The sequence below is a fragment of the Lagopus leucura genome, unplaced genomic scaffold, assembly GCF_019238085.1.
Source record: "Lagopus leucura isolate 7727_CA_CO unplaced genomic scaffold, USGS_WTPT01 Super-Scaffold_797, whole genome shotgun sequence".
In the NCBI taxonomy this organism is placed as follows: domain Eukaryota; kingdom Metazoa; phylum Chordata; class Aves; order Galliformes; family Phasianidae; genus Lagopus; species Lagopus leucura.
This window is the reverse complement of record NW_024962259.1, coordinates 4079217-4106992: the sequence shown is the minus strand read 5'-3', so window position 1 is coordinate 4106992 and position 27776 is coordinate 4079217. Positions and strand designations below refer to the sequence as shown.

Genomic DNA, 27776 nt, shown 5'->3' with positions numbered 1-27776 from the left:
AACATCCTTTGTACTAGAAAAATGCAGGTTCTTTTCTGTCTTCAGATCCTCTCAAATACTTTTAAGGCTTAAAAACAGTAAAATGCTATAAATGTCAAGAAACTATTTTTTATGCTCTCTTGATTTTATAGATTATATACAACTTCAATGTAGCATTACTTGCAACATCAAAGCTTACTTTCAAGAACTTATTCCAAGTTATTCTACTCCCTCGCCAGTTTCGTGGCCTCCTATTTCTCCTAACTTCCCAAATACCTGAAACTAGCCCCTCCTTTGAATTTGGTCATTTTTAAATACCAAAAGATGACTTGTTCAAATCTTCCTTGGGAGGAATTTTCTTCAGAGCCTATTACACAACACTACTTCACTGAAACTATTACCAAAAGCTTTTACAAGAAACAAGCAGCCCAAAAGCACAATTTGTTGTTTTCCAAAATCATGACTTCCTATTACACTGCCCTCAGTACATGCTCTACATACATCCTCAATGTAACAAAGATTCCCTCTACAGGTGGTTCCAAGATTTACTACTTAAGCAAGAATAAAATCCAATGTATTTTTCCTAAGCTACGTCCACAGTTCTGTAGAACAATGGCACTGCTGTACCATTTGTAATACAGCAGACAAAAACAATTCTCCCTAGTTCTTGACATCTCACTAACTTTTACCTAATTCAGGTCAAAAGCCAACTGGAAATCAAAACAAAAAAAAGATTTCCCTCAAGCTAAACATTCCTTAACACCATGCTACAGAAATATTTTATCACACTGATCTTAGATTTTATCACTGCTTAAGAAAATCTAAACATGATGCACTCCAAGAAGTTTTAGGTCTTGCTTATGCAGTCTTTACCTGGTACACTAGCAATACAAAGCACGTGAGAATTACAAACAATGAAACTGTCCAGAATATTTCCTGGTTGATTAGCATCAATAATGATAACTTTTGTAGCAGAATGTGTGCTCGTACAGATCCAGACTAGACTGGATAAGTCTTCCTGATGTTTCAGCTCCTTCTGCTGGTCCTGCAGGAGAACGAAGCAGAGCAGAAGTGAATGACAACAAGAGGGACAAGAATAAAAGTACTGCCATTGATCTGAAATATATTACTGCACTGGATCACTTACCACATGCCAACATAGCTTTAATGTCACTGCAAAAATTAGTTACTTGCTCCAAACCCGCAGAGAACATTAAAAACCCTCATATTTCACACTCGCATAGACACAATATAAAATAGTTCTAACCACACAATTACACAGTCAAAAAAGCATAACACAAAGTAATTAGCATGTCAGCTACCACAGTCATCACCACAGACTGCGATGTTGCAATGCAATTCAAACCAAAGTTAAGACTTCATTTCTATGCTCTCAGTAAGATTTCTGTTCAGTTTATTAAGTTCATGAACACATTGTGCCATCACTTAATGTTAGTCTCAGACACCTTAGTGCCTTTAGTTCCCCTCAAAGCAGGCAGCTCTACTAGCACAAGCAGCACACTGCTGTGTTCTGAAATGGACTGCCTCCTGAGACTTAACAACAAGCTGAGACGCAGAGAAAAATTAACAATATTTTGGGTTTTTTCCTCCTGACGCAAGCACCTTGCACTGATGACTTCCTGAGAAAAACTATGACCACTGACAATGTACTTGGTAATCAGGTTTAAGCAACAGATAAACGGTAAAGGAATGTAACTATACAAGCTATTCAACATCCCATACAGTGATCTTACCTTGAGCTCCTGGTCTAGTCTGTCTAAGCTACTCTGAGATCCTGTGCGCTGCTTGTTGCCATCTGCATCTGTGCCAGCCACATCATTGTAAAACACGCTGGCACCAACCACAGACCCGCCATCCCGCGTCTTCCCTCCTGACAGGTTTACTCCCACAGCACACCACAGCTTGGAAGAAAAAGATTTCGTTTATCTTAAGCTAATAACAAAGGCATTCAGTACACCAATATCAAAATTAGGATCTTTCAGCAGTCCGGTTTAAGGAATTCATTAATGTTAAAGCCATATGTTTCTACTGAAGCTTGAATTAATTTGAGCTTTATGGCAATTGTAAAATTTGCAGAATTTAACTATAACTGCACTACAGAAAGAAGATTGAAATTATAAAACAGAATCATGCTATAGGCTGCCTAAAATACAGCCTCTATAAACAGCTCCAAGTATTCTACCTTCATAGAGGTATCCTTCTCATCTAAAGGTCTCAGGTAAACAGGTACAGGCAAGTTTTTCATCTTATTGTCACCTTGGCCACCATTTGCCACCTAGACAAAAAAAAAAGGAGACATCCAAAGATATTTACAGTTGTCAGAATCAGTTGACTAATTTTGTTAAATATGCTTAAAGAGTTTTGCTTTGTGTTGTTTTTTTTTTTCTTCAGAAAGGCTGCCTTCAAATGGCAAAGTTAGAGCAAAACAAAAGGAATCAGCTCAGCTGCGAAATAACAGTTCCCTAGTCTGTCAGAATTTCACAATGAAATCACCACCATTACACTTGAAAATAAGCATAATACCTGTTTGTACTTTTGAGGTAGACTCCAGCCAAATGCTTGCACTCTACCATCCTCTTTCTGGACATGGGCTTTCACCTGACGATACTGTTCTCTTTTCTGCTCTCTGCGTGAGGCTAAACTGGCTTCAGTTCTAGGAAAGAATCGTTATTAAAGAACCTTTTACTTATACTCTTTAAAATTCTGTGCATCACTGAAGCTGTCATTAAACTCATCTGTATAACACCAGGTCTCCTGTGGGCTATTTTTAAGGAACCCGGTTAAGATGGGCAAACCAGAAAGACTACAGTCAGTACCCTTACATAAAAATTAACTGCATGGCTCACGCAGTTACTGGAAGTCATGAAGTTGTAAGCCAAAAGCATGTACTGCCAAAAAGAAGCACGGGATGAAAAAATAAAGATACCAGTTAGCCTGACACATGTTGTATTTTTGTACCAACCTTAAACTGAAAGTATCTGAATAGTTATTACTTAGCTATAACGCTTTATAATATTTATAACAATAACAATAATTTCAGTCCTGAGTGCTGCCTCTTATGACTAAAAGCACTTTTATAAATGCAGTGGTATATGCTAAACAACACATTACTGCTGGCTGCCCAGAATCAGTCATTGCTGCGCAACTAATCTACGCTGATCTCCCAGATATCAGCATTCACTTCAGAACATTACAGCTCTCTTAGCAGCAAGATTGCTTGTTTAACCTCAAGAGAACAAAAAAAGGGCAAATATTGGACAGATCACATCTAGTATTATGAAACCAAGGTGCCTTACTCGTCACTGAGGAATTCAAAGGCTTTAGATTTGTCACTTGGCAATTGAGATAAGGTGCTGCTTCTTTTCTTGACTGATGGAGTAATATGTGAGGTTGGAGCATTATATTTAACGTTGACAGGAGGTTCTGGTTTCTTAGCTGTATTGCTAGATGAACTGAAGAGCCTGCTAAAACTAGAATAAAATAAACAAGAAAACTGTTAGGATTAAGGTACATTCAGACTCAACTGTGCAGGCAAAGCATCACATAGGATAGCCTTCTCAAGCCATCTGAACTAAAAGTAGAGCCCAACACAGCAGTCATTGCACACTCAAATACTTTCAAAGCAAAGAAACTCATGTCAATAGATGTTCTTGAAGAATTACTGACCATTCGTATATTAAATATAATAGGATCTTGAATGAATAATTCAAGAAAACTAGGATGTGAACTTACATCTGGAAGAGAGTTTTATGATGCACGTTAGTTCATGCACAGCACATTCTAAAATCTCCACCACTCCCTGAGCTAGAAATATGTTAGATATCAGCAAACCACAAGAGGATTATTTGCCAGGTATCTTGTTGTGAATAATGCCATTTCAGATCTAAAGAGCTTCAAGTTAGAAAGGAAAATTGACAGAGTAAACCATACTTCATAGAGAAAAAGGAAGCTGAAATAAATGCAATCCACACAAGCTATTCAAATTTCTATTGTTCATCATAAACAAAAAAATCAAAATAAGTTCTGTGCATATTCAGCTACAAAGAAGTTACAGCACTTTGGCATTTAACTTCACAAAGTGCACAGCCATTCATTAGATGATGCAGCTTACGATGGATTTGTCTTCAAGAACAGTCTTACCGAGTGGGCATGCTAGGTAACAAGAGGAAAACAATTAAGACATCTCCATTTGCTGAAAGACATATAAAAATGTGCCAGCTAACTGGTTAGGGTCTTTTATACTCATTGTTAGTGAGTTGTATTTTAATACTTACAACTGCCAAATGCTTGATCTCTTCTTTTCTTGCATGGCTGGATTTTCTCTTGATGCTCTACAAGAAACACATTTTAAGTTTACTGAGTATAAAAATCTAAAAAGGGAAGGAACAGGACAGAGTGCAACTTACTTTTACATAACAGAACAACTGATATTGAAAGTATCAAAGCCAGTTTCTTCACACAGCACCTCTAACAAGCACAACACTGACATCACCAACACATACAAGCATCACAAACATCTAGTAAGTACTCTGTAAACAGGATGGAAAACTCATGCAACATTTTACAATGAAAACAGATTAAAACAAACTTTAAATTCTTCCACCTTAGTATTTTAACCACTGCTTTTTATTTTAAAATTTTACTTTTTGACACGATAGTAAATAAATGATGGCAATTGCCCCTAAAGTCATAAACCCAATAACAGAGATGAGATTTCTGTAGGAGACAATAACTATAGCTACAGAAAAGCAAACCACAGCTGCCTGGGAATACATATTTCCCTCAGACTCAGAACGGCTCATGGGTATTAGGGACAATAATAGAAGAAAACGAATGTCACCACGGTACCTGACCAGCAGGCGGCAGCAAACGACACTGCTGGCCATGGAACCGCCTGGGGGTGGCATCCCCTCCAGGTAACTCAGTGTTCAAGATGCAAGCTAGACCAAGTTCACTAATTAATATTTAACAAATCTTGCAATTTTAAAATCGTGCTTTCTCCTGCACTATTCAAGATCTTATGCATGGATTACACTCAACCTGAAGGCTGACTATCACTTTTTTGAGGTTCCAGCTGCTAACTGAGCACGCTGCCTTAAGATGCACGCACACGTATGGTAACTTCTCCCCCTAAGAAACACTGATGATTACAAAATTTTTATAACCATTTCCTCTTTCTCAAGGGGTGTTTATTTCACATCACATGCAGCAATACATTTTTGGAGGTGTCACCAAGATCCCATTCTAGCAAACCAATACACGAACATAACTTCAAGAACTTATTCATGGGCTGGCAAGCAGACAAGTCTACTGACCAGATCACACACAGATAAAGCCAGTGAAATCCAAGGAGCTAAGTGTCTTTTACCTTATCATTTCAGTCCATCGGACAGCTTCCTGAAGTTCCATCAGCCTCTCTTTATACTGATTTCTTTCCATCAGAACACGAGCCATTTCAACACGAGTGAAGCGCTTCCGCTGGGCAGTGGGGACATCACTCTGAACACAGAAAAACAAACACAGAATGAACAAAGGAGCACAGCAGGGCCTTGCAGAGTCAGCCTCTGCCTTCAGACAAGAGTCAGTTTGGGGCACAATTCCAGATTCAAAACTGTTTGGAGCTTTGTGAAAACTAACTTGATTTTACCCAGCGCTTTCTGCCATACCATCCTCTCCACCCATCCTTTCAAATTTAGTACAATCTGAATAAAAGCAGTTCTTCGGGAAAGATAGAGATAGTGAATTTAAGTTTACTTGGGCTCTTTAGATCTGTTTTAACATGGAGAAAGTTTACCACTTAGGCAATTTAGCTTAACAGCATTCACTCAATGCATGCAGTCTTATGTCCAGTTGTGAATTACCAACACAAACATACACATGCACACATACACCTACATCATCATCCTCTTTAGCTTTTTGTCTTGCTTCCTCTGCTTCTGCACGAGCTCTAAATAAAAGAAAACAAAACATATAGCTGCATTAAATACCACAGCAATTTTCCTTTTCAGAATCACAGTATCAAACATACTTTTTAAGCTCCTCTTCCAGTTCTTTATTCTTCTCTTCAAGCTTTTGCTTTGCTTGTTTTACAGCCTCTAATTCACCTTGTAGGACATCCTTCTCACAGGTCAATTCATCCACCTTTGCTATTAAATCATTCTTCACCACATTCAGTGCATTCCTAGACAAACATTTAAAACACCATTACAAGGACTGACTATGGCCTCACAGCATATTCAGCTTGAGTTTTATTCTTGACCATGCTTAAGTTTCTCAAGTAGAGCTACTATAAAAAAAACCATAGATTTTCTTAAAGCAGACCAAATCCTCCTGCCAACTCCAACATTCACAAAATACATTTGTACCACTGCAATTAGAAAAAAAAAAAAGCAGAGAATTCAGAACAGTTTGTTGAGTAGTTACATTCCTCAAGATAGAAAGATGCAGAGACTGATACAAGTCTCCACGTAACAGAGGAGGACAGGAATATATTATTATTATTTTTCACACAGACATTCACACCTACTTTGTCTCCAACAGCTGAGTGTTTTCCAAAATCAGGTTTTCCACTTCACGACCCATTCCTTTCCAAAGGAAACAAACACAGAGTTAGCAGATGAAACTCATTTTCTCAAAGGCTCAGTTTTCCTGTTATCCAACAGTAGCTGAATTTTAAGTAAGAAGCCTGGCAAAAAAAATTACAAGCTACCTGAAATTTCAGGATCTACCTCCTGCAGTTAGATTTCCCCTCCACCTTCTTCCCAACCTGCCTTCAAATAAAGACTAAAGGCAGGCCTGGCTAGCAGGCTAATGCTACCTAAATACATACTGAGGATGCTACAGCATTACCAACTCAACAGAAAATAAACATGTATGGCATCAGTGGGGAAGCATTAGTCCACAAAACGTTAATTTTACAGTGTTCTGATGTCTGTTACATCAGGTAAGAGTCAAAAGTACGTAAGTTAGACAAAACATGCTGATTAAAGCTCACATTGTGAAAGCCCTGCAAATTTCCCCAGAGCAAATGATACCTTACCAAAGAAATTATGGTCTTTAAAGCCCATGCATTCCATGTAAAGCAAAAACAAGAACAAGAAACATTTCATGAAAGGGGTAATATGGGTGAAGAGCAGTAAAATACTTAAACTTATGAAGTACGAGTGAATTAAAACAAAGCCACCACCAATAACTGGAAGTGAAATGTGACGTGATTAGAAGCAGGACTTTATATGAGAGATGTTAAATAAAATTTGTCGTAAGCATTTCTCTTGGTTGGACTTAGAAAAATTCAGTAATTGAATAGAAACCTATTGTCTGTGAAAGAATTCAGAAGCAGGCAATCAGAAATGCTCAACTGTTCAGTATGCTTCATAGGAATATGCTACTACAAAAAATGAACTCTTCACGTAGCTGCTTCAATATTATTGCATTTCTGGAAATTCATTTCTCACCCCTATTGTTTGCATGCACAAAGTAAACAATTGCAGGGTTCTGAAAATAAGGCAGATACGGTCTGCTCACAGCTGGCACAGCAGAAGTATTTTCAGATTAAAGCTTCCACTGCTTTAATGCACTACCACAATGATGACAGCAGTGCTGCTGATTCAAGATCTACACAAAAAAGTCTCTTAATGGTGGAGGCTTATTTTCTATGAACACAACTGCTCAAGTAACTTTGCTAACAGACTTAAAAGACAGTTTCATAGCAATAAAAAAGGTTACTCTAAAAATAGACATGCAGGTCTAAATTCCCCGAGTTTTGGATTAAAAACAAATGATACTGAATACTGAAGGAAGTTAGATTAGCTGGTGGTACTTCACTGCTAATGGGAGAAACTCATTACACTGCAGCCATAGAGGGATGTAACTCCAACAGCTCTTTCTAAACGTTTTCAGAGGTCACAGAAGAAGCCAGGACACTTCAAACATTTCAGGATCCATTACAACAAGTAACCAAAAACTAAACCAATGTAACAAATAACCAAAAACCAAAAATAGCCAAAAGAGTGCGAGGGGAAAAAAAAAAGAAGTGTTACCAAGCAGGGAAAAATGCAGAGAATGCATTTCATGAGAGCAGCAGCCAAGAACGCCTAACTGTAGAAGCAACAAATTTCAATTTTTTTAAAAGAGAAGCATACACACCAGAATATTCCCCTGGGTGCGCAGCCCAAGAGAAAACATTAGAGAATCCCAATTAACTACTTTTACAGACCTCAAAACAAGTGCTTGAAACACAGCTACCCTGGATGCAGATGTGGCTACTGAGTGGTACAAAGTGCTTTGGACTACGGTCGTGTTTTAAGTGAAATGGTCTTTATATTGTCCATCTATTAGGTCACATTCTGCATAACAATCATTACAGCACGTTCATTTTGCATACACTGATATTAACAGCAATGGTTTTACTGAAAGTGCTAATGAAGACAAGAACAAGCCTCTGATACATTAGACTAAGTAGTATATTATTTTTGCCTACAAAGGAAAACAAAGTATTTATCATCAGGCAATGTGGACAGAAATTTGATGTCTATCATGCAGATAAGGAGCAGAAGTTCCAATGTTTATACCACTTCTCCAGCACCTCTGGTTTTGCACGCAGAATGAGACATGAGCTGCCCACATGAAAATGCAAGAGTTTGGGATGAAATACATTTGGCAAGGATGGCATGGCTCTCACTGCTCAGGGTTCCAAGCAGTACAGAGTAACAAAGAGAAATCCTCTCTCAGACTGAAAATAGGTCTGTTAGTCCAAGTGGGAAACGCTCTCAGAAATGTCCCCTGCTTCATGTAAAGTAGGTTTGTGGTGGAATGCTTAGCCAGAAACTTGCCTGCACACATAGTAATCCCAAATGCTATGCATATCTACCTCTGCACTGCCAGAAAACAGAAGCTGAATGATTTTCTACATACATTTCTAGCAGATACACACATGAGATGCAGCTGCACTTTACATACTGGAAAACGAGGCCTAAACATTGATATGTCCAAAAACCCTTTGTGATAATACTAGACAGTAATAATTTATAGAAAGATTTTTTAATGGCCTTTTTGCTCCTCATCAGCTCATCACCCTAAACTTGCAATCTGTTTAGTAAGCATACAAGCAGCAGCAAGCTGCTCGATGGGGAAAGAAGAAATGTTTCCCCCTTCCCTGCTTTTGTTTCATTCTCAAATTACCATCACTGCATTATACTGTAATTTTCTTACAAATCATATTCCACAGAGTTGTGATAAAGTGAAGCAATTACAGATGGGCATAACCTGCATTAGGTTATCTAACACTAAAAAAAAGACTGCTTCAGTTCAAGACAAAAACTTTTTGTCAGATAACATACATGGAAAACTGGAATAAAGAACAGTAACCTGGTGCCTGTAAAGATTACGGGTATGTTGGAGGAAAAAAAACACATTTTCCTTTTTTTTGTTCCACAATCCCAATTTAACTAACTTCAGATAAGACTCAGATACTTTTAAATTCCTCCTAACAGCAAACCTACTAAGTGTAATGAAACATTTCACTCCCAAGGAATGCTCCTGTCAACAGCATCATTAAATAACCCTTCTTACCCAGTAAGTCTGCACCTTCATCCACATCTCCAATTAAGCCAGAACCAGCAGATGACAGCTCTTCAAAGAGTGATTCTGTATTACGGTCAAATGCTTTGTTCTCTATGCCTTTGGTAGGGGTGCTATGCAAAGAAAAAACAAACATCACCAAGAAGGCAGAATGAAAACATTCCCAATCTGAAGTTCCCTTTATGTTACTATGAATAGTTCCCCATGAAAACAAGTAACATTTTCAGAAGCTTTTGGCTTAGAGCCCTAAATTCTGTTCTCATATCTTTTCTAATGTTACCCTCCACAAACAATAGCCTGCAAAAGAATCAGATTCAGGCATGCTACAACTGGGATTCCTCCTTCAGAACCTGATAAAAAGTGCTATAGTACTCTGAGAATCAGTCCTAAGTCCAGATTTTAGATGTGCAGGTGAAAGAAAGCACAAGAGGCCAGGAAAGCAAATGCAAGCATCTTGAAAACTAGATTTAAGGGAAAAAGGCCTCCTGGTGTAGAACTTCTGATCAAAATATGGAAAGAATACTGAAGCATTCTGAAGCTTGCTGTATAATGAAGTTCAGGTGTAGAAACAGACTAAAGAACTGCTGTTACACTTAAAACCTCCAGAGGAATTTGGGGAAAGAAACAGGGTCACAGAAGTAGGAGATTTTATTATATAATGCACGACCTCAGTCTTAATAATTCAAAACAAGTCATGAGTTCAAAACTGAAGTCTGGCACCTTCTAAAACTGTTTTTCCTATTCAAATCACAGTAATCAACTTACCTGGAACCCTTATATCCACTGAGATCTTTATCCATATCCAGCTCTGGAGTTGACTCAATGATTGCTTGAACTTCAGATTTTTCTTCATTTTCATTTCCACCTAAAGAAAAAGTAAGGTGTCTAAATAAAACAAAAATCACTGTGAATTGTGAGATTGGGCGTTACATAAAAATAATACCACGTTGACCACCAACCTAACAGACTCATTGAAAGACTTATTTAGGTAACCACATGAAAAGATGCATGGATTTTGATATCCTTGAGCACACTGGAATTTCTAAGCCATTTTCTCTTGAATCTAACTTAATTCCTATGAGAGTAGACATCTATCTCATTTCAAGACTTTGCCTGGATGAGTGCCACTTCTGCTGCTCACATGGGAACATCAGAAATAATTCTAACATCACCAGTAAAAAACAGACTTGTTTCTTACCAATGTTTGGTACACCTAAAAAATGAGTAAAAACACACTTGTCATCTGTGGCACACGAATAAGAAATTTCACAACGACTGCATGAGATCCATAATAATAATTCACTGAAAAGGAGATGCAGCTTACCAGTGGACACATTCCTTGTCTCTTGAGCGACCTGTACTTCAATATTCTTGCTTACGTCCGGCTTCGCATTCTGCATATCTGCACCCTTAGCAAATCCTTCAGCATCTTCCTTTTGAGGAGTTTCAGCAGGCAGTGCAGGTACATCTGAAGCAGCCGTGGATGCTGGAGTAGTGGTTTTTGAACCTGCTTGGCTAACGTCAGAGAGCTCATCCTAAAATTGAACAATTATTGAAAAACACTAAAAATAAGGAGGACTGGAAGAGTTACGCTCTTCATTAAAGAGCAAGTAATAAAACGCCCGCGTTTTGCTGAAGAATGTGTAAGAACAGAAATAGAAAGAACACCTTCATCCTGCACCACCGAGTGCATCTTTAGACTGTGGGTGTGGTTTTCTCTCCTGTTAAGGAGATTATAGCTACATAACACACATCCTTGCTTCCATGCTTTTTCAAAATCTAAATTAATAAAGTATATCAACAAGTTTACTGCGTTATTCTGTTAAGCCTTGCAGACAGCAGGCTGTACCACTGCAAGTAACTCTTCTAGCTGCAAAGTTAATTGCTGACAGTCTTTCCAAAGCTGTTCTAGAATTTGTACTTGTTCAGAACATGTATGATGTCTTAAAATAACTTCTTTAAGAACAGATTCAGAAGCACTGGTGCAGAACATGTATTCAACTGGTATAAAAATATAGCACAGAGAACTGTATTAGCATTCAGACATCTTAACTATCACTTAAACAGCAGCATACCAGCGAACAAGATCTCACTGCAGATATGAATGCAAACCAGTCCATTTAGGACATTGTCTCCAAAACTTAATGAGACAGAACTTCATATTTTGTGGTGCTTTAATTTACTGTACTGCTTGCTTTCCTTTTCAAGAACAAAATGCGAAATGACTTCTCAACCTCACTAAAAAACAGAGACCTGAACAGAGACGTGTCTTCTTTCATTTGTGTCAAGTATGAGGTTACCAGGAGTTGTCATTTTTAATTTTTTTTTTTTTACTTCTGCTACTTCCTTGCCAGGAAAGACTTCAGTTCACCACAGCAAGGAGGAAGTTACACATTTACGTACACCCGCATAAATGGAAAGCCTGCATCCCGCAGGAACAGTGACAAAGTAACATTCCCGCTTAGAAACAAACTCTGCTGCTTTAAGCACCTTCCTATCATTTACTTCATTTTCATCCCCTCGGTAGTAAATTCCAGAACAGGCTATTACTGTTTAATGTTCTGACAAAATTATTCAGAAATCTCAACCAACAAACACCTTCAGAATAACTTATTGTGCAGTTATTCAAGGCAGCAAAAGCCATATATTAAGCTGTCACATGAGATATTCGTGTCCATTAAAAATAACAGACACTATTCCCCAACCAGCTTTTTGAACAGGTGAGGTCCAGCCGCCGACAGACGAATGATTCATACTTCAGCAACCACTTACAGAAGGGAGGGAACGATGCCCCTTACCACGGGAATCCAGAGTTCTCACAAACACAGAACAAAACCTCAAGAGAGCTGTTGGCTCCGTTCAAACATTTTTACATCTTTGTATTCCAAAAGCATTCACTAACTGGTGCAGCATGCACTGACCACCAACTTTCACATGCAAAGCTCAAGAAAAATGGCTTGACAGTACAAAAGAAAACACTGAAGAGAATGGTCCTTGGCTTGCAGAAATCTCAACTTATGTCACATTTCACACTTCTGACTTTACTATCTGATGCATTTTATTTCAGGCTTGTCCCCCTCCCCCTCCAATAAATATTGCTGATTAAACTACTGCCTTTGTTTGGTTTATACTCACACCCAAAAAATTGCTCTGGACCAAAGCAACTTAGAATAAATAGGTTTAAATGATCACAATTCGTACTGTTCACCAACAACTGTTTTTAACAATTAACTATTTTGAGAGGAGTTACAACAAGACATCGATTATGACAACATACTGTAATCAATGTAGTTTTCTGAGCAGTCAAAGAATCAAAAATGTCCCTTTGTATCCCATCCCTACCTCTTTGTGGTTTTATGTAATCTGTATCCCAATCAGTTCTTCTAAAGGGAGAGCTCTGTCAATTTGCTTAAATTAATTGGCGTGGGACAAAGGGAATAGGAAGATTTTAAGATCCAACATGGCCCTAGCCAGGAGCGACAAGTTTTAGACTCACACTCTCGCTGCCACTGATATTTGTTTGTAATCCATCATTACTTACACTTCCCATTACCTTCATATGACCTCTTGGGAAAATAAGTCTGAGTTCCAGGCACTTCTGTAGAGCTTTTTTTTTTTTAAAATCAGTTTAGTATTCCCACACTGGTAATTAAGTTCAATTTGGAGGAGACTACATCACTTCATCTCCACACATCAGAAATAACAGTGCATCCCTTCTCCTCAGACCCTTTCACTAACATAAGGAGACTGAGGTTATACAGTCCGCAGTTCTTCAAGCTGCATTTCCAGACCCACTGCGGACTTCCAGACTTGCTGCACTCCAGCATTTTTTCCCTTCCTGCAGCTTGCTCTGTGCCACCCTCCCACTGCTGGAATGCAGAACAATTGGAGGAATTACAGCCAAGCTACATGTAAGGGAAATCATATCACAGGCTAATTTAGGAAAGTTTGGTCACCCACCTCTGTGGCATACCCATACTATATGCACAGATAGGCAGAGGCTGTTTCAGAATATATAGTAATCCAAGCTTTCCCTCCAGAAGAATGTTAAACCAGCAGATCTGTTTACTCTATTTGCATATCTGGTCAGTAGAGAATAAGGTAGTGACCTTTGGGAACGGTCCTTAGACAGGAAAAAAACACTTGTGAACACAAGAACTGTATTACCACTTTGGAACAGTTTGGAAAATGCAATCCAAACTGTTTCTACTCTCAAAACTCCTTTGAATTGCCACACCTTAATTGGTTTGCACAAACAAGTCACGGTTCTACCTCCTCCCTTTCAATGCCTTTCCCCCTCTCCCCAGCAATGAACCATACCCCGTCCTGGGGTTCCTCTTAAAGCACAAGACACTGATCACTCACCTTCAGGCTTGTGTGGGACCGTGGCTGGCTTAGCTCATGGAATTTCCAGTGCTCTGACCCAGGTGTTTCCCCTGCTTCTCTCTGAGCCTCAGGTGTCAGCAGTGCATCTCCAGGAGGCAGTGGGAAGATGCCCAGCGATATCGGCCGCTCCTTTCTGTTGGAAAGAGACAGATTGCCCCGTCAGCCATTGCAGTCACACACCTTTTGCTGTATGCCTCTGAAATCAGCAGGGAAGTTCTAAAATTACAGGGTCAAACATGCATATGCTTTTCTCTACTTAATACAGAACACAGCATATGCAGTTTGCATTACAGCATATACTAATTTTTCCTTTTGCGTTATTTGATTGTAAATACGCTATTGCATGGCTTTAGGCAGTAGTATTGATGGCACCAGATCTAATCTATAGCAAACTGAAGTTCCACAGAAACAGAACAAACAGATGAAAATGTCAGCTTTGGCAGATTAGTCTTCATCAACCACCGGAAACACCGCATTGTTTTTGTGCAAGATACACACCACCACCAAACTTCAACTAAATCATTAACTGAAGCATTTGGGAAAGTCAAGCTATTATCCTGAAGTCCGACTTTAGGATCACTTGACTTATATGAACTTGTGTAACATGAAGAAAAACAAACAGGTCAGGGAATTACCAGGTCAAAGCCAGCCAAGGCAGAAATGCCACAGTTTTAACAAACATCAGTTCAAGTCTCTGCTTCACCCTGCAGTCATACAATGGCTTGAGAAAAGCTAGAGACGAGCAGCCAGTGCTCCCACACCACTCTGCTTCTGTGAGCAGCAGCACTGGTTGCACGTCACAACTACAGCTTCAGCTTTACTCATCAGTAAGGAAGGCAAAGAACTTCATGCCCGCTCTTCGATATCTTTTGTCACTTGTCAACAAACATTTCAAAGTTCCAAAGATTCACATGTTGCATTTTCCCCAAGCTTTCCCATACCCAATCTTGCTATCAGTAATGCTATCAGTGAACAAAAAGGCCTTCTTCTTAGTAGCATGAGGGAAAAACACTGTGTAGAATGCTACTCACAGGATGCTACAGCCAGCCCTGAAAACGAATAATATCAGCTGGGCACAGCATTAAGATAAAACAGAGTATTTGTTCAGACAGAACAATGAAATACAGAAAAAAAGAGCCATAATCAACTAGTGAAACTCAAGCAAAGCTTTAGGTATACTGAAGACAGAAGATAAACACACACAAGCGATGGCTGACTATTTTTCTCAAGAGAAAGCACTGCAGGTGTCCCTGCAGACACAGTGCAAACAAAATACGAGCATTTGAAATATCCCATGTATTTCAGCATTATAAGGACAGTCAAATCTCAGTCACAGCAATTTTTACAAGGCTTTTCACAAAACAAACATAACCTCAGACTCCTAAGCAGAATTAGTGACTACATACAAGTTATACGCAAAAGCACAGCAGGCAATGTTGAAAAGCATAGGAAAAACTAAGGTTTTTTTTAAGCCTAGATAAGAAGGTAGTCAAGGAGAGATTAATAAAATAGAATTATTTAGCAATTAAGCAGTCAAGTGCCATTTGGCAGATTTTGACACCATCAAAAAATGCACTATAGTGCATATATGAATAGTAAGTGATTTTGTTTATCAAGAACCTTCCCAGAAGAGAGGTATGAAGATGCTGTTACAGATGTCTGGAAACTCTCACATGCACACATCTTGGTCTTTCATAAACATTGGTCCAACTTCAGTTGGAAATTCAGAATTAGAGCAAAATATGCAGCAAAGCAAATAATGCAAAAATGAGTCCAGGTTACAAAATAAAAAGCATCAGACAGTTGATAGCTGTTGGAGCAGTAACTCTGCTGAAAAGCATTCAGGAAAATAATGGCCAAAGAACTAAAGGACTGGATTCCAGCTGTCGCTGCTTTTCTTTACATTTCCCACAACTCCACTGTGAACAAAAGACACCACAGAAGCTTAAATTATGATAAAAGAAAGGCTGAAAACATGCCATTGGTTGAGAAGTTGACCAGCAAAAAAAAAAAAAAAAAAAAAAAATCCCTTCAGCCTCAAAGAAAGGCAGCCATAAAGGCGCATTGTGCAGAGCCCTGCGCTCCAAAACGCCTCCTGCAGCGACTCAGCAAACAGAGCTGCCTGCAGGATAACCACAAAGCTCATCTCCTTTTACGTGTCAGAAGGGGGAATCTGAACAAAATGGGGAGCAGAAATAGAGTTCCCAACTGAGAAGTGCTTCCTTGAGGAACAGTTTTCTATAAATTTTATCATCCTTTTTTCATACGTTTACAAAAGCAGTTCAGGTGCACTGCAAAACTGCAAGGAGAATGAAGCCTGAAAAGGGGCTTCTGTTGGAAATTAGGGCTCACTACGAGGATGCCTGCATTAAGTGATCTAATTAGACTGAAGCAATCTCAACTTATTTAGTGGCTGTTGCCTACAGAGCAAAGAGCCCCTTCTACTGCCTCCACGTCCAAAAAATACCTGACAGTATGAGAGTGAGCAGAAGCAGGCTTATGTTTTAAAATCCTAAACTAATGCTCAGAAACAACGTATTGGGACCTTCAGAACATGCAGCCAGATGCTGTGCTGTAATAACCCACTAATGGTAAAAACAATACAACTGGTTTACAATTAGATTCCCTCATCCTACATCACTATACATCACTACCGTTTTCAGATGAATAACGAGTGAAGGAACTGAGCTTAAATTCCTGTAACACCTAAGATGCATTACTGGGAAAAGACGAGCCAGGAAAAGCATAGCTTCCAAAAACTAGTTGGACCCAACATATGTTCACCTGGGAAGCAAAAGCTCATCACGAAGAACAAGTTTTCTTAAACCATCTGACTGCTTAAATACAGGAAGCCTGAAAAAGTTACCTGAATTGAAGTTCAGTATTTTGCTCTGCTGCTTTTGTTGTGGTCTGGGTTTATTTTCTGCCCTTTTTAAACAAATGCAGCTGTAAGAACTAAATCAGTCTAGAGAGTTGCAAATACTTTATTTCTCTGTATTTAGAGTGCATGTTTTTGTTAGTTATACTGCATTACAGTCTTTTGTCTACTGATAGATTTTAAACCTTTGGAAAAATGTTCCTGTGCTCAGACTTGGGTTGAAAAGCATTCTCCCATACAACATCCACACGCACCATGCATTACAGAAAGTCACACGGCTATTTTAGAGGACGCTTTCAGCATTTTTCCTCTCTTTCAATAAAGTTTGTTATTACATTTTGAAGTATTCCAAGTTTTCGGGTCAGAAAGCTACATTTCAAATTTTCCGTTTTCCTCCTTCTGTGATTCTGTTAAAAAGAACAAATATTACTTCTGGTAACCATATTCTAACGTATGCCTGCTTCTGCTCCAGGCAACCAGGACACAGAACGTAGTGTGAGGGAGGGCAGAGCTGGCAGCGTGCCATACAAGTACAGAAAAAGGGGAGAGGATAACATTTGGCTGAACAATAGTGAATAGGCTGTGAGAACTCTAATGCCTAGATGAGGAAAGACTCCCCCCCAACCAATAATCAAGGTTATTTTTTTTAAAAAAAAAAGAGCAATTAATTATAAGGTATTTGAACAGCCTATCAATTTGGGGATCTTATATAACTTATTAGATTAAAAAGGAATGAAACGTGTTAGCAAAAGGCTTCAGTATGCATGTATTTATGGCGACGCACATCCAGCCCGTAAGTACCAAATAACACAACAAATGCAGGCTTTATCCATGACATTCACTTCAGCTTTTTTTGCAGATTACTGCACATCAACGTAATAGCTTTCTTTAAAAAGAAAAATACAGGCAGATCTTGTACTCAAACAAAAGGCAAATAAATTGCAGTGTGCAAGAACCGTGCTACCATATCCCTGCTCATAAATATTGCATTTACAACAGAATTTGAAATTCATGCACGGTCGACATCTTTCACTGATCCTTGCTCTTCCTGTTTGAAAAGGAAAGAAAGCAGAGAAAAAGCGAGAGCTCGAGCAGCCAAGGTTCAGTGGGTCAGAGTACCTGAGTATCCTTGGGAGGTTCTGCGTCAGAGCTGGCACGCCAGTAGAAATAGAAAAGTGCACAAGCAGCAGAACAGAGAGAGACACCAAGATAGCCGAGTTAATGACCACCGCCCCGCCAACGAAGCCAAACACAAATAGCAGCATGCATCCGGGATTCATGGCGCTGCGCTGGCATGGTGAAACGCCGGGAGCAGGAAGGCTACGCGGGGGCCAGGGGTGTATCTTTGTCGGCACAGTCTGTCATTCAGCCGCTGCCACAAAAACAATGCCATCAGCAGCAGCTTTCCACTCTTCTGCAGCAGCTCCACAGCAATGACATCACCTCTCCTCCCCCCTCGCACCGGAGCTCCTCGCAGCACTGATGCGGACGCAGGCACAGCCAGCCCAGGAGCTGCTCTCCCCTCCTTCCTCACGCAGCTCATAGGCTGGAAAGCTCCAAATCTGCATAATATATTCACATCAAGCCCCCAGAACAAGTGAGTATCAAGATACCCACCTCCATCAACCTGTACACAAAGCAGCAGCGGACTGCAATTATTCCGGGATATTTTTTGGTACCTACCTTTATGCAAACACCCAAACAAGCTGTAATTAAGATAGCATACACAGGATATATCTCAACGTTCAGCAGTACAACAGCAAAGGCTTTTCTCTACTGATTTCTACACTATTCTCTTGCTGCATTCCAATCATACAACAAATCTTCCTGATTCAGCCAAATCGTTGTTGTAGGATTAAAGGACAAAGTCTTGCAAACACAAACGAATGGATTTTTCTTTCATTTCAGGGTGAGAGCATAATAAATAGCTTACCTAATTCTACTGTGCGTTGTGGATTCTAACTGATCACCCCCTGTTAGCTGATGAAGTTTGGTTCTTTCCAAGTGCTCCATATAATTGTGAATCATCTGTTTAAAATGACAGAGAAACAGCAAAAAAAAAAAAAAACAAAACACAAACCAACAGCTTAGTGCTAGTTACTTCTATTACAGTTTCATAATTATTGGCCAATAAAACCTAACCTTTTCCTCTACTGCTAAAAGTAGAAAGAGCATTCAGAAACATTTAATAGGTGAACAAAAGCAGCAACATTACAGTGTTTAAAGCCACAAACCAGAAGAGAATCCCATAATTAAAAAATTAGAGAACTTGTGCTTTCATGCACAAGGAACACTGCAATAGCATCCAAAGCACACGTGATGTTACAGATAACATTTCTGAACCCAAGTGCCACATTCAAATGCATGTTAGAGGCTAAGAATCTCATCATGTCAACAGATGTTCAAGTGTATGATGTGACATTCAGTACAGCTCGTTATTGCCTACCCGCAAAAGAAGTATGAAGATGAGACAGCATACGCTCCAAGAATAACACAAAATCAGATTTTTTCTGTGAGCATAAATGAATTCAACATCTCCTTTCTTTCTTTCAAAACCAGTATCAATTTAACTTCTCTTTGAGAACTCCAAGCTTTGGTTTCAAACCATCTAGACTGACTTCTCATCAGCACTGAGTTCCTCTGGGTTTTCAGCACAGGAGGAGTTCTGCCTGCTTGCTCCTTTCCCATTAAGAGATGGCCACAGGCCAACGCTGACTCCCGCAGCCATGACTTATTTAACAACCCGATTCCAATCTGCCCAAGGATGGAGCTGCTCAGCACTCAGTTGGTCTGGGATGCACGTGCAAAGCAGTCACAGGTACGGCCAGCCTCCAAATGAAAGCTGGGGAAGTATGAAGAGAGCCCTGACACCGTGCATTTCCAGCATTTCTACGCGGACGTTGAACAGGGCACTGAGAACTGAAAACCACACAAGAGTTGAGCAGATATTTTTCTCTGAAACATATTCAAGACACAGGTTTCATCTAAAAAAAAATATATATATATCTATCTACTGAATGAAATTAAGAAACCAGTTTTACAGAATATCCTGAGTTAGAAGGACCTGCAAGGATCATGGAGTCCAGCTTAGGTGGTGACACACTTTCGGACCAGTGTTATTAAACAGATGTGCACAACCAACATTACATAACCTTTGCTTCTGAGGGGTATTTACAAACACCGGGACTGAAACCTCCATTTACATGATACTTGCAAGTCAGGGCTGCCCAAGGCCAGTAAGACTGGAGCTCAGTGCTGTTATCCTGGATGTCAGCTTCCCCCCAAACACCAGCAGCCAGCATGGGCTGCATGCAAATATATACTCTTCATCTTAAAATATTCTTGTATTGCAAACTAGTTTAAAATACCCCAACTGGTGGATAGTCTACAAATCAACATATTACATGCTAAGGTTCAAACAGATCTTTTGTGCCCCACATTCAACTGAAGTAATAACTCAGAACAGAAAAAAAATTATCTTGCTATTTTTAGAGAAACATTATATAATATACTTTAACTGCTGTCAAAAGCTTACAAAGTTTATCCTCCAACAAAATGATACAAATGCAGTGGTTTACTACGACCATTTCATTAGTTCTCTGAATTATTTCTAAAAGCTCGTTCACATGCAGAAGCATTCAAAGGAAATGAAATGAGAACTCCACCTTCAGCTACCCATGCTTATTGTTTTAGCTGTTCCCATCATGCAGCCAGAGCCGGCCGTTCCAATGCTTCCCGTGCACAGCACTACGTGGCAACAAATTTATAATTCAAAGGATTTTAGAAATACAATGGGTTACTTTTCCCCTCTGGGATAACCTTGAAATTTAAATAAGACCCTTCTGCATCCCATCCATTCATCCCCATCATCACAGAGGGAATTACTGATCAAAGGTCAACCCAAATGTAAGTAATCAGCAACTTTCCAGGAAAAGATAGCATGCAAAGAAACAGTTGGGTCATTAAAATATACAGCAAAGTATACGATCTAACCTTTCTACCATTCCCTCACTCTGTTCCTCTTTTGTTTACTGAAACATCTCATCACATTTATTACCCGCACACAGAGGCTAGAGGGCAGGTCAACTTAAAGGACTTAGTAGTTGAGCACTGCTCTGCGGGTGAAAACAGTGCTGATGGCAAAAGCAGCAAATCCTTAGATTGCATACTTCAGCACAAAGCCTGTAAGCTGGAAAGACACAAAAAAGTAAGATGAGAAAGGCAAAGGTGTGCATCTCATGCACATACAGCACAGCTGTTCCTCTGCAGACCCAGACTACAGCGCCTGCAGCATCCCAAAAACCAGGACAGCAGCACCACTGTGTGAAGCCCACATACTGCCTCCATGCAGGCTCACAAACACAGAGGCTGACAACAGCAGGATGAGGTCCCCAAGGAGTGAAGCTCCTCATCCTCCTTTCCTGCCCACAGGGAGCAGCAATAGACACAGCATGTGGGCTTGTGAAAATCAGTTCAGTCAGAAACGTGACATAATTAATTCAGTGTTGCAATTAACTGAGAAGTCAGCACCCCAAGTGCTCCTTTACAACACAGTTTTGAAGACTCCCTCCAAAACTACTGGGGTTCGAACCAGATGACATCCAGCAGCCCTTCCAACGTAAATTGCTCACATCTCAGATCATCCTCAAAGTGCACCATCCTCATCCATAACAAGTCTAACAAATTAATGTGCTTGAATTCTGAGAGCTCAAAATCTGATCATGGATTTTGCCGTTTTAAAACTACACATCCATCTAAAGATTGATTATTACTGACAACTGACTGACTAACTGGAGCATGTACTGTTCTCACACGCCACAGAAAAGAGCAGATAATAAACACAGGAGCCCAACTACTGTCTTCCTTCACAGAAGTTGGAGTCAAATTATTTCATCATTCTTAACCTTTTGCTACTGACCATTCATTTTGCTGCCTACAAAAGGACAGAAACATTCTGAATGACTGATTACTCCAGAGATGCCATAACAAACACTGACCACTCCACCATTTTTGTGATTACATACATTGCTCAGTTACCAATACCTGAAAGGATTAAAGATAACTCAGAACTTGGAAAATTTACCTTACATAGCTAACGGCATTTCAGAATTCACATCAGCACATCCCAGGGCACAATACACGCAAACTGACTATAATGAGCTTTCAACATATTACAACATAAACAGCAAAGCCACTTCCCTTGAGTATAAAGCAATAGCCATGTGTTACCTTTCCATCTCAAAAAAAATAGTTGGTTTTGTCTCCTCATAAATGTGACAAAATCTAGAACTGTAAGGCACTGCTTTTTCTACCTCATGAACCTCAGCAAGTGCTCAGAGAAGGGCAACAAGCATCCTGGCACTGGTTCCTATTTCCACCCTTACAAACATGTTCACCCAATACAGACACACAAGTACGTATGAAGACAGTTCCAGGATGGTAACTGGGACTTTTTTCTTTAACCAGGTTGTGGACATCCTGGCACCTTTCTTTCTCTTTCCTTCACTCCTTTCTGTGTCAGTGCCCCAGCTCCCCTAGGACAGCTGCAGCAGCTCTTTTGCTGTCAGCTCAGGCTTTGCACAACAGCATCACTGCTCACCTGGCACAGCCAGCCAGGTTCAACACAAGCAGCTCCTGCCTTTGGGAATGTGTCACCGTATATATAGATCTTCGTGTGTCCCACATAATCTAGATCTAATAAGGTAATTAATATTTTTAGAATCTCTGTGATTCAATATAGAAATCCGAAATATGTTTCCATGCAACTCTCTTACACCTGTGTTTCTGATGAGCTTGTCACCCAAGCACCATTGCCACTGATGAACCCGACGCATCTTAACCCACATAAAAGATGATGTCACTGGTGGGCACAAAACATGTAAAGATCCTCAACTCAGGCTTTACCCATCAAACTATTAACGCTTAGCATAAGGCTGTAGAAAAGTTTGTGGAACAGCAAGTCTAACCTAAGGGTGCTAAGACTGGCACCATGCCTAGCCACGGCTGTAAACAGAGATCTTCACTTAAGCCTTCTCCTCCAGTTTCCCAGCAGCGGACTGGTTCAGGACACGTGCTTACCCAAACGAACCTGACAGGGTGCATGTCCAGTGCCAGAGACAGGCTCACTGTTCTGTCACATCGTATCAGTGCAAAACAGCCAGCAACTTGCATGGCCCAATTATGCTTCATTAAACTAAGCCCTTATTCTGTGTGTCAGGAAAAGAGATATCGAACCATCTTAGTTAGCCTTGCACATCCCAAAGGTTGTTTTTGTTGTTTTGTAAGTGCTCGCTTGAACAGGAAAGAGCTTCACTGTGAGCATCTGGGCAGAGAAGTGCTACAGGTGTTATTCAACTGTCAAGAAAATGTTGAAGCACTGTTTGGCCTCAGTTTTCCAGCTGAGTAGTAAACAAAGTTTTTAGCCAAGCCTTTAAAACAAAACAAAACAAAAAAGCAAAAAAAAAAAAAAGCTCCCTATCATCTGTACAGAAAAAAAATACTGTCATCCTACATTGGGCTTGCTGCAAGTCACTGCAGCTCTTTGCAATGAAGGTAAACAAATGCCAGCAAGAGTCTGCAGGAAACAGGTCCCCTTTAACAGGTAATACAAGGAACCAATTTTATATGAAATAGAACAGTATTTGAGATAAGCTACAATTAAGAAACAGAATTCTCTTCTGAAGTCTACACAACAAGGATCCAAAGATTTTTGGATTAGACCACTGCCAACCCTTTAACCTTCTCACTTAGTGTCACTGTGGCTGTATGACCATTTCCTGCATCTGGTCCTTTATAGCTATAGAAAGAGGGAAACAATAGTTTGCAAAGTTATAATTCCAGAAGTTAAAATACAGCTCAGCACACTGCTTTACTGCTCATCTGTTCTGGGTACCCAAGCAGAGCAAGATCAGAGCAAGACCTGGCACATCACTTGTCACAGCAGGGATGTGAGAACACGTTCAAGCTGCGTTTATACATCTGCTCTGTCTGAAGATGTCATCCTCCCAGCCACCTACTGCAAGTGTCCAGCTATGCAATCTGCCCCCCAGTCTGCCACTCAACTGCTCAGGTAACCATATGCTAATCCATTCATCATCAAGCCAGTTAGCTCAAGCACAGACGACTTGCAGGGGAGGAAGCTTACGGAATACGTTGCACTCACACTCATCTTTCACTGTACATAAAAGAGATGAAAGGTCTAATTAGACAAAAGGATCAAGGCTAAATCCTGTCTCCTGAACTTCAGCAAGTCAGGGCAGTGCTGCTGTCTCTGCAGCTGCAGGCAGCTCCTCACAGAGCAGGCTGGCAGCCCGGAGCCACTATGCAGAGCACCATGCCCAGCAGGCTGAGCTGGATGGAGCACTCCACGCGCCGTATCAGAGATTCAGGACTCTGCATCACGCTGCAGGCATAACTTCCCATGGTCTGGCCAGTTTAAGGAAGTGTTGGTCCATTCTGATAATGTGGAACTCATAAGAGTAGCCCAGCCACAGCTGAAAGAAGACATGGTCACAGGGCCTCAAGAAAGGCCAGAGGGAGAAGAAGCCATCCAAGCCTGAAATGCTAAACTGTATTTCTGGGAGGGGAGATGAAGGGAAGCAAGCAGCAAAAGCAGGGGGAATGGAGAACAACTGCTAGAAGTTAAGATCGCAGAAATTACAGTCATGTTGCATTTTCAGTGTGACATGTCAGAGCAATCATTGCCAACATCTTAGAGTTAAAAAAAAAACCAATGAATTCTCTGTTCATTATTTGGTTAATCATTATTTCAATAAGCACCAGAGATTGACCACTTGCAAAGACAATGGTGATGCTAATTGAGAAGGAAAGAAATATTCCTTCCTAGGAAAAGGCCAACATAAAAAGAGGTTTCAGAAACACTGTAACAGAAGCATTTAACCCAATACACTTCATAACTTCGGGCTTAAAGTAGGCAGAGTACTGGCCAAAACATCTGGCATTTAAAAAAAAAGTTGATTTCCTACATAGACATTTGAGTATGTTGGGAGAAAGGGAAGCAGGAAGTTTCAGAAGGGAAGAGGGGAGAACAGGATTATTACAGACACTCCATAAGTGAGAAATACATGCCAGAAACCAGCATTAAAACGCTGATACAGCTTATTTCCTTCCTAAGGGAGGACACAGTCACCTCGGTGATAATAAAGCCCAACAAAGACTTTCCCTACACCAAAGAAAGCAGATGAAAGAATAAAAGCACTTAATAAATTGGAATCAAACCAGTAGAGGCCGCTGTCCATTTTGGAGCAAAACCTATGTAAAAAGATATTTGGAATGTTTCATTAGATTGCATTGAATTAATGGTGCCCAGTACACTTAGTTAATTCAACGCTGCAATAGCAGATTCAACAGAAACAGTGCCATTTCCACTGTGACAGCGCTCATAGGTTCTAACCACACCACACCTTGCAGGCACAGCACTTCAAGTGCTTCCCAGCTCAAAAGGAGGCAGAACTTAAGCAAGCGAGCAGCATGAAGCTCTGTCAGTTCTTGTTTCAGTTAGATTTCTGGTTTTCAACAGATGCTGCACTCTGGAGTAACTATTCAGTACCAAACTCGATCCTGACTACAGTAAGATTTCAACAAACACAAATTAAGAAAATACGAAGAGCAAAAGTTCGGTGCAATACTCAGAACTCTTAACCAGCTGCAGTTCCAAACCGCTTCCAGCTGTTGTCTCTGTTACAGGACGTTCATCTTAAAATTGCCATGTATTAAGGGCAACCAAAACCAACATTCACACTTGCTTCTTTCTCTACATCTTTTGAACCAGGAATATCAATACTGCTCTCCCCTCTGCCAGCAGGGATCTCAACCCAGCTATGTGAGCTCTCAGGGAAGAAAGCAAGCGATCAGAATAAGGGAAGAATAGGAACTGTGCTCAGTGATGAACTATTCAAACTAATCAGAACTATTAACAAAACTTAGTGATTTCCTTACTGAAATAAATACACTAGCTAGGCAGCAAGCCTCCCTGCATGGGAGAAGACAAAGCATTTCAGTCCCTTTTTGCTCCAGATCTGACTTCAGTAGTGCTGCTATTGTTTTATTTAACTTCACAGACGAAGTCAGACTTGCACTGCCATCACTGTAGCAGCTACCACTAAGCACGATATGGACTTCTGATCACAACTCTCAGTAGGACTGCTTCTGAGCTTGTTTGCTTCTTGAACAGCACAAGACCAATACTTCAGGAAAACTGCTGATAGAGAGCCAGGATTGTACTTCTGTTTCTATTTCTTTGAAGTTTACTAATGCACTCTGATGAGTAATCATAATTAACACATGAAAAAGCAAATTTTTGTTTGTTTTCAAATTCTGAATACCTAAGAAAGCTGCAGAACTGACAAATGTATAAGCAAACTACCATGGAAAAACATGCACGCAGATGTGAATGAGATGAAAAGTACATGTTGAACAACATCAGTTTACAATGAATATTAACAATACAAACACCCAAGCATTAACAAGTCAACAACAACATCCCACAGTTTTCCCAGTTGTTCAGAACAAGAACGTTCATCTACGGGAAAGCCCATAAAGGTACTCTGAATTCATCTCCATGTAATGACCTACCTCTGTATGCCTTGAATGAAGAGCATTGTATTCTTTCTTGAGTTCTGCCTCCCTCTCCTCAAGTCTGCTAACTAGAAGATAAAATTGAAAGAGGAATTAAAACTGGATTCATGAAACTGAAAAAAAAAGTTTTGATTTGTTCAGGATTAGTCAACTAGAGCAGACACAAGAATATTCTTAGTAATGAATAGGAAAGAGCAGAATAAAAAAGTAAGGCAGTTTTTCTATTCTTAACCTCTTGTCACTGGAACTTCCTGAAAATAGCATCCCAATCTTACAAATTGCAGTCCTTGAAATCCAAAGCACTAATTATTTCCCCCAGCTGATCTCCAGCCCAACAAAAACATTTTCACATTCAAGAACAGCTCACTGCTTGCATGACTCCAGATTTTTCCCACACATGAACAGGACAGACCTAAAGAAAAGCAGAAGCTGCATCACTTAGCTGCACTCAACATAGGATGAGAACTGTGAGCTCTGGTTAAGGCTTTACAATGGTTTCCTAAAGCAAATTTCTCTACAGCAAATTTATCTAACAAAGTATTTTTAATAGCTTCAAGTCACATTCACTCCTATTTCCCTGAGTATTAAGGTAATCAATTCACTGAAAAAATATCTGAATACTTCTGTAAGCATTGCAAGAAATGAAAACACATCTAGCAGATTTAAGTAACATCTCAGGAAATACATTAGTATTAAAGGAGATGAACTAGAAATAACAGATCTTTTTTGCTGCTAGTTCTACACGTGCATTCCAACATTCTCTTTGGGTATACCATGGCATGATACTTCTGTGATATAAGCAGGTGTTTCAAGTTCTGTAACTGAGGCTCCCTTTCCATATTCCATTTGTTTAAATACCCTGGGAAACTCAGAATTTATAGTTACTCACCCCCAGAGACACATTGCCAAGCACATTATCTGAAGACAAATGCCAGCACTTTCTTTGCTATTTGCACATTTTGCTATTGCTGACTGGGTATTCTGAAAATCAATTCTCATTCCTTTTTGCTCCAACTATCTGTGTTCTGCCTCAATATTTTATTGCATGTAGGCTCCAATCACAAAAAATCTTTGCCTGAGTTAAATACTGGAACAGAAGGACACAGTTGTCTCTTCGCTCCAGTCTGTATAATAAACACCTTGAGCTCCTAATCTAATCTTGCTTTTATAAGAACGTTAAATTCCTTCACACAACCTTTTGCACTCCACCTATAAATACCTCACCAAAAGTATTAAATCAAGCTTCATTTATAGTAATGGAAGATTGAATGCTTTCCTTTCTGACCATTATCAGGATGAATAAGAGCTCTCTGGGTTAAGCAGCAGTCAAAAACAC

The 27776-nt window shown here is 39.9% G+C and overlaps 1 protein-coding gene across 5 annotated transcripts in view; it reads right to left on the bottom strand.

The window, feature by feature from the left end:
* SPAG9 (sperm associated antigen 9) overlaps positions 1–27776 on the bottom strand; it is a 57905-nt gene that overhangs the window by 17058 nt on the left and 13071 nt on the right. For 2 of the 5 annotated variants that reach the window (XM_042865010.1, XM_042865012.1), the window contains exons 3-19: positions 26438–26508; positions 18777–18871; positions 13945–14098; positions 10904–11114; positions 10345–10444; positions 9571–9692; positions 6527–6584; positions 6029–6181; positions 5896–5947; positions 5369–5499; positions 4275–4331; positions 4141–4152; positions 3297–3470; positions 2524–2653; positions 2183–2275; positions 1734–1901; positions 853–1024 (exon numbers count right to left, since the gene is read on the bottom strand). In XM_042865010.1, the coding sequence (XP_042720944.1) occupies positions 853–1024; positions 1734–1901; positions 2183–2275; positions 2524–2653; positions 3297–3470; positions 4141–4152; positions 4275–4331; positions 5369–5499; positions 5896–5947; positions 6029–6181; positions 6527–6584; positions 9571–9692; positions 10345–10444; positions 10904–11114; positions 13945–14098; positions 18777–18871; positions 26438–26508 (1953 nt within the window). Of the gene's footprint in view, positions 1–852; positions 1025–1733; positions 1902–2182; positions 2276–2523; positions 2654–3296; positions 3471–4140; positions 4153–4274; positions 4332–5368; positions 5500–5895; positions 5948–6028; positions 6182–6526; positions 6585–9570; positions 9693–10344; positions 10445–10903; positions 11115–13944; positions 14099–17962; positions 18287–18776; positions 18872–26437; positions 26509–27776 lie in introns of those variants that run through there. The other 3 variants (XM_042865011.1, XM_042865013.1, XM_042865014.1) reach the window with 2 other exon arrangements.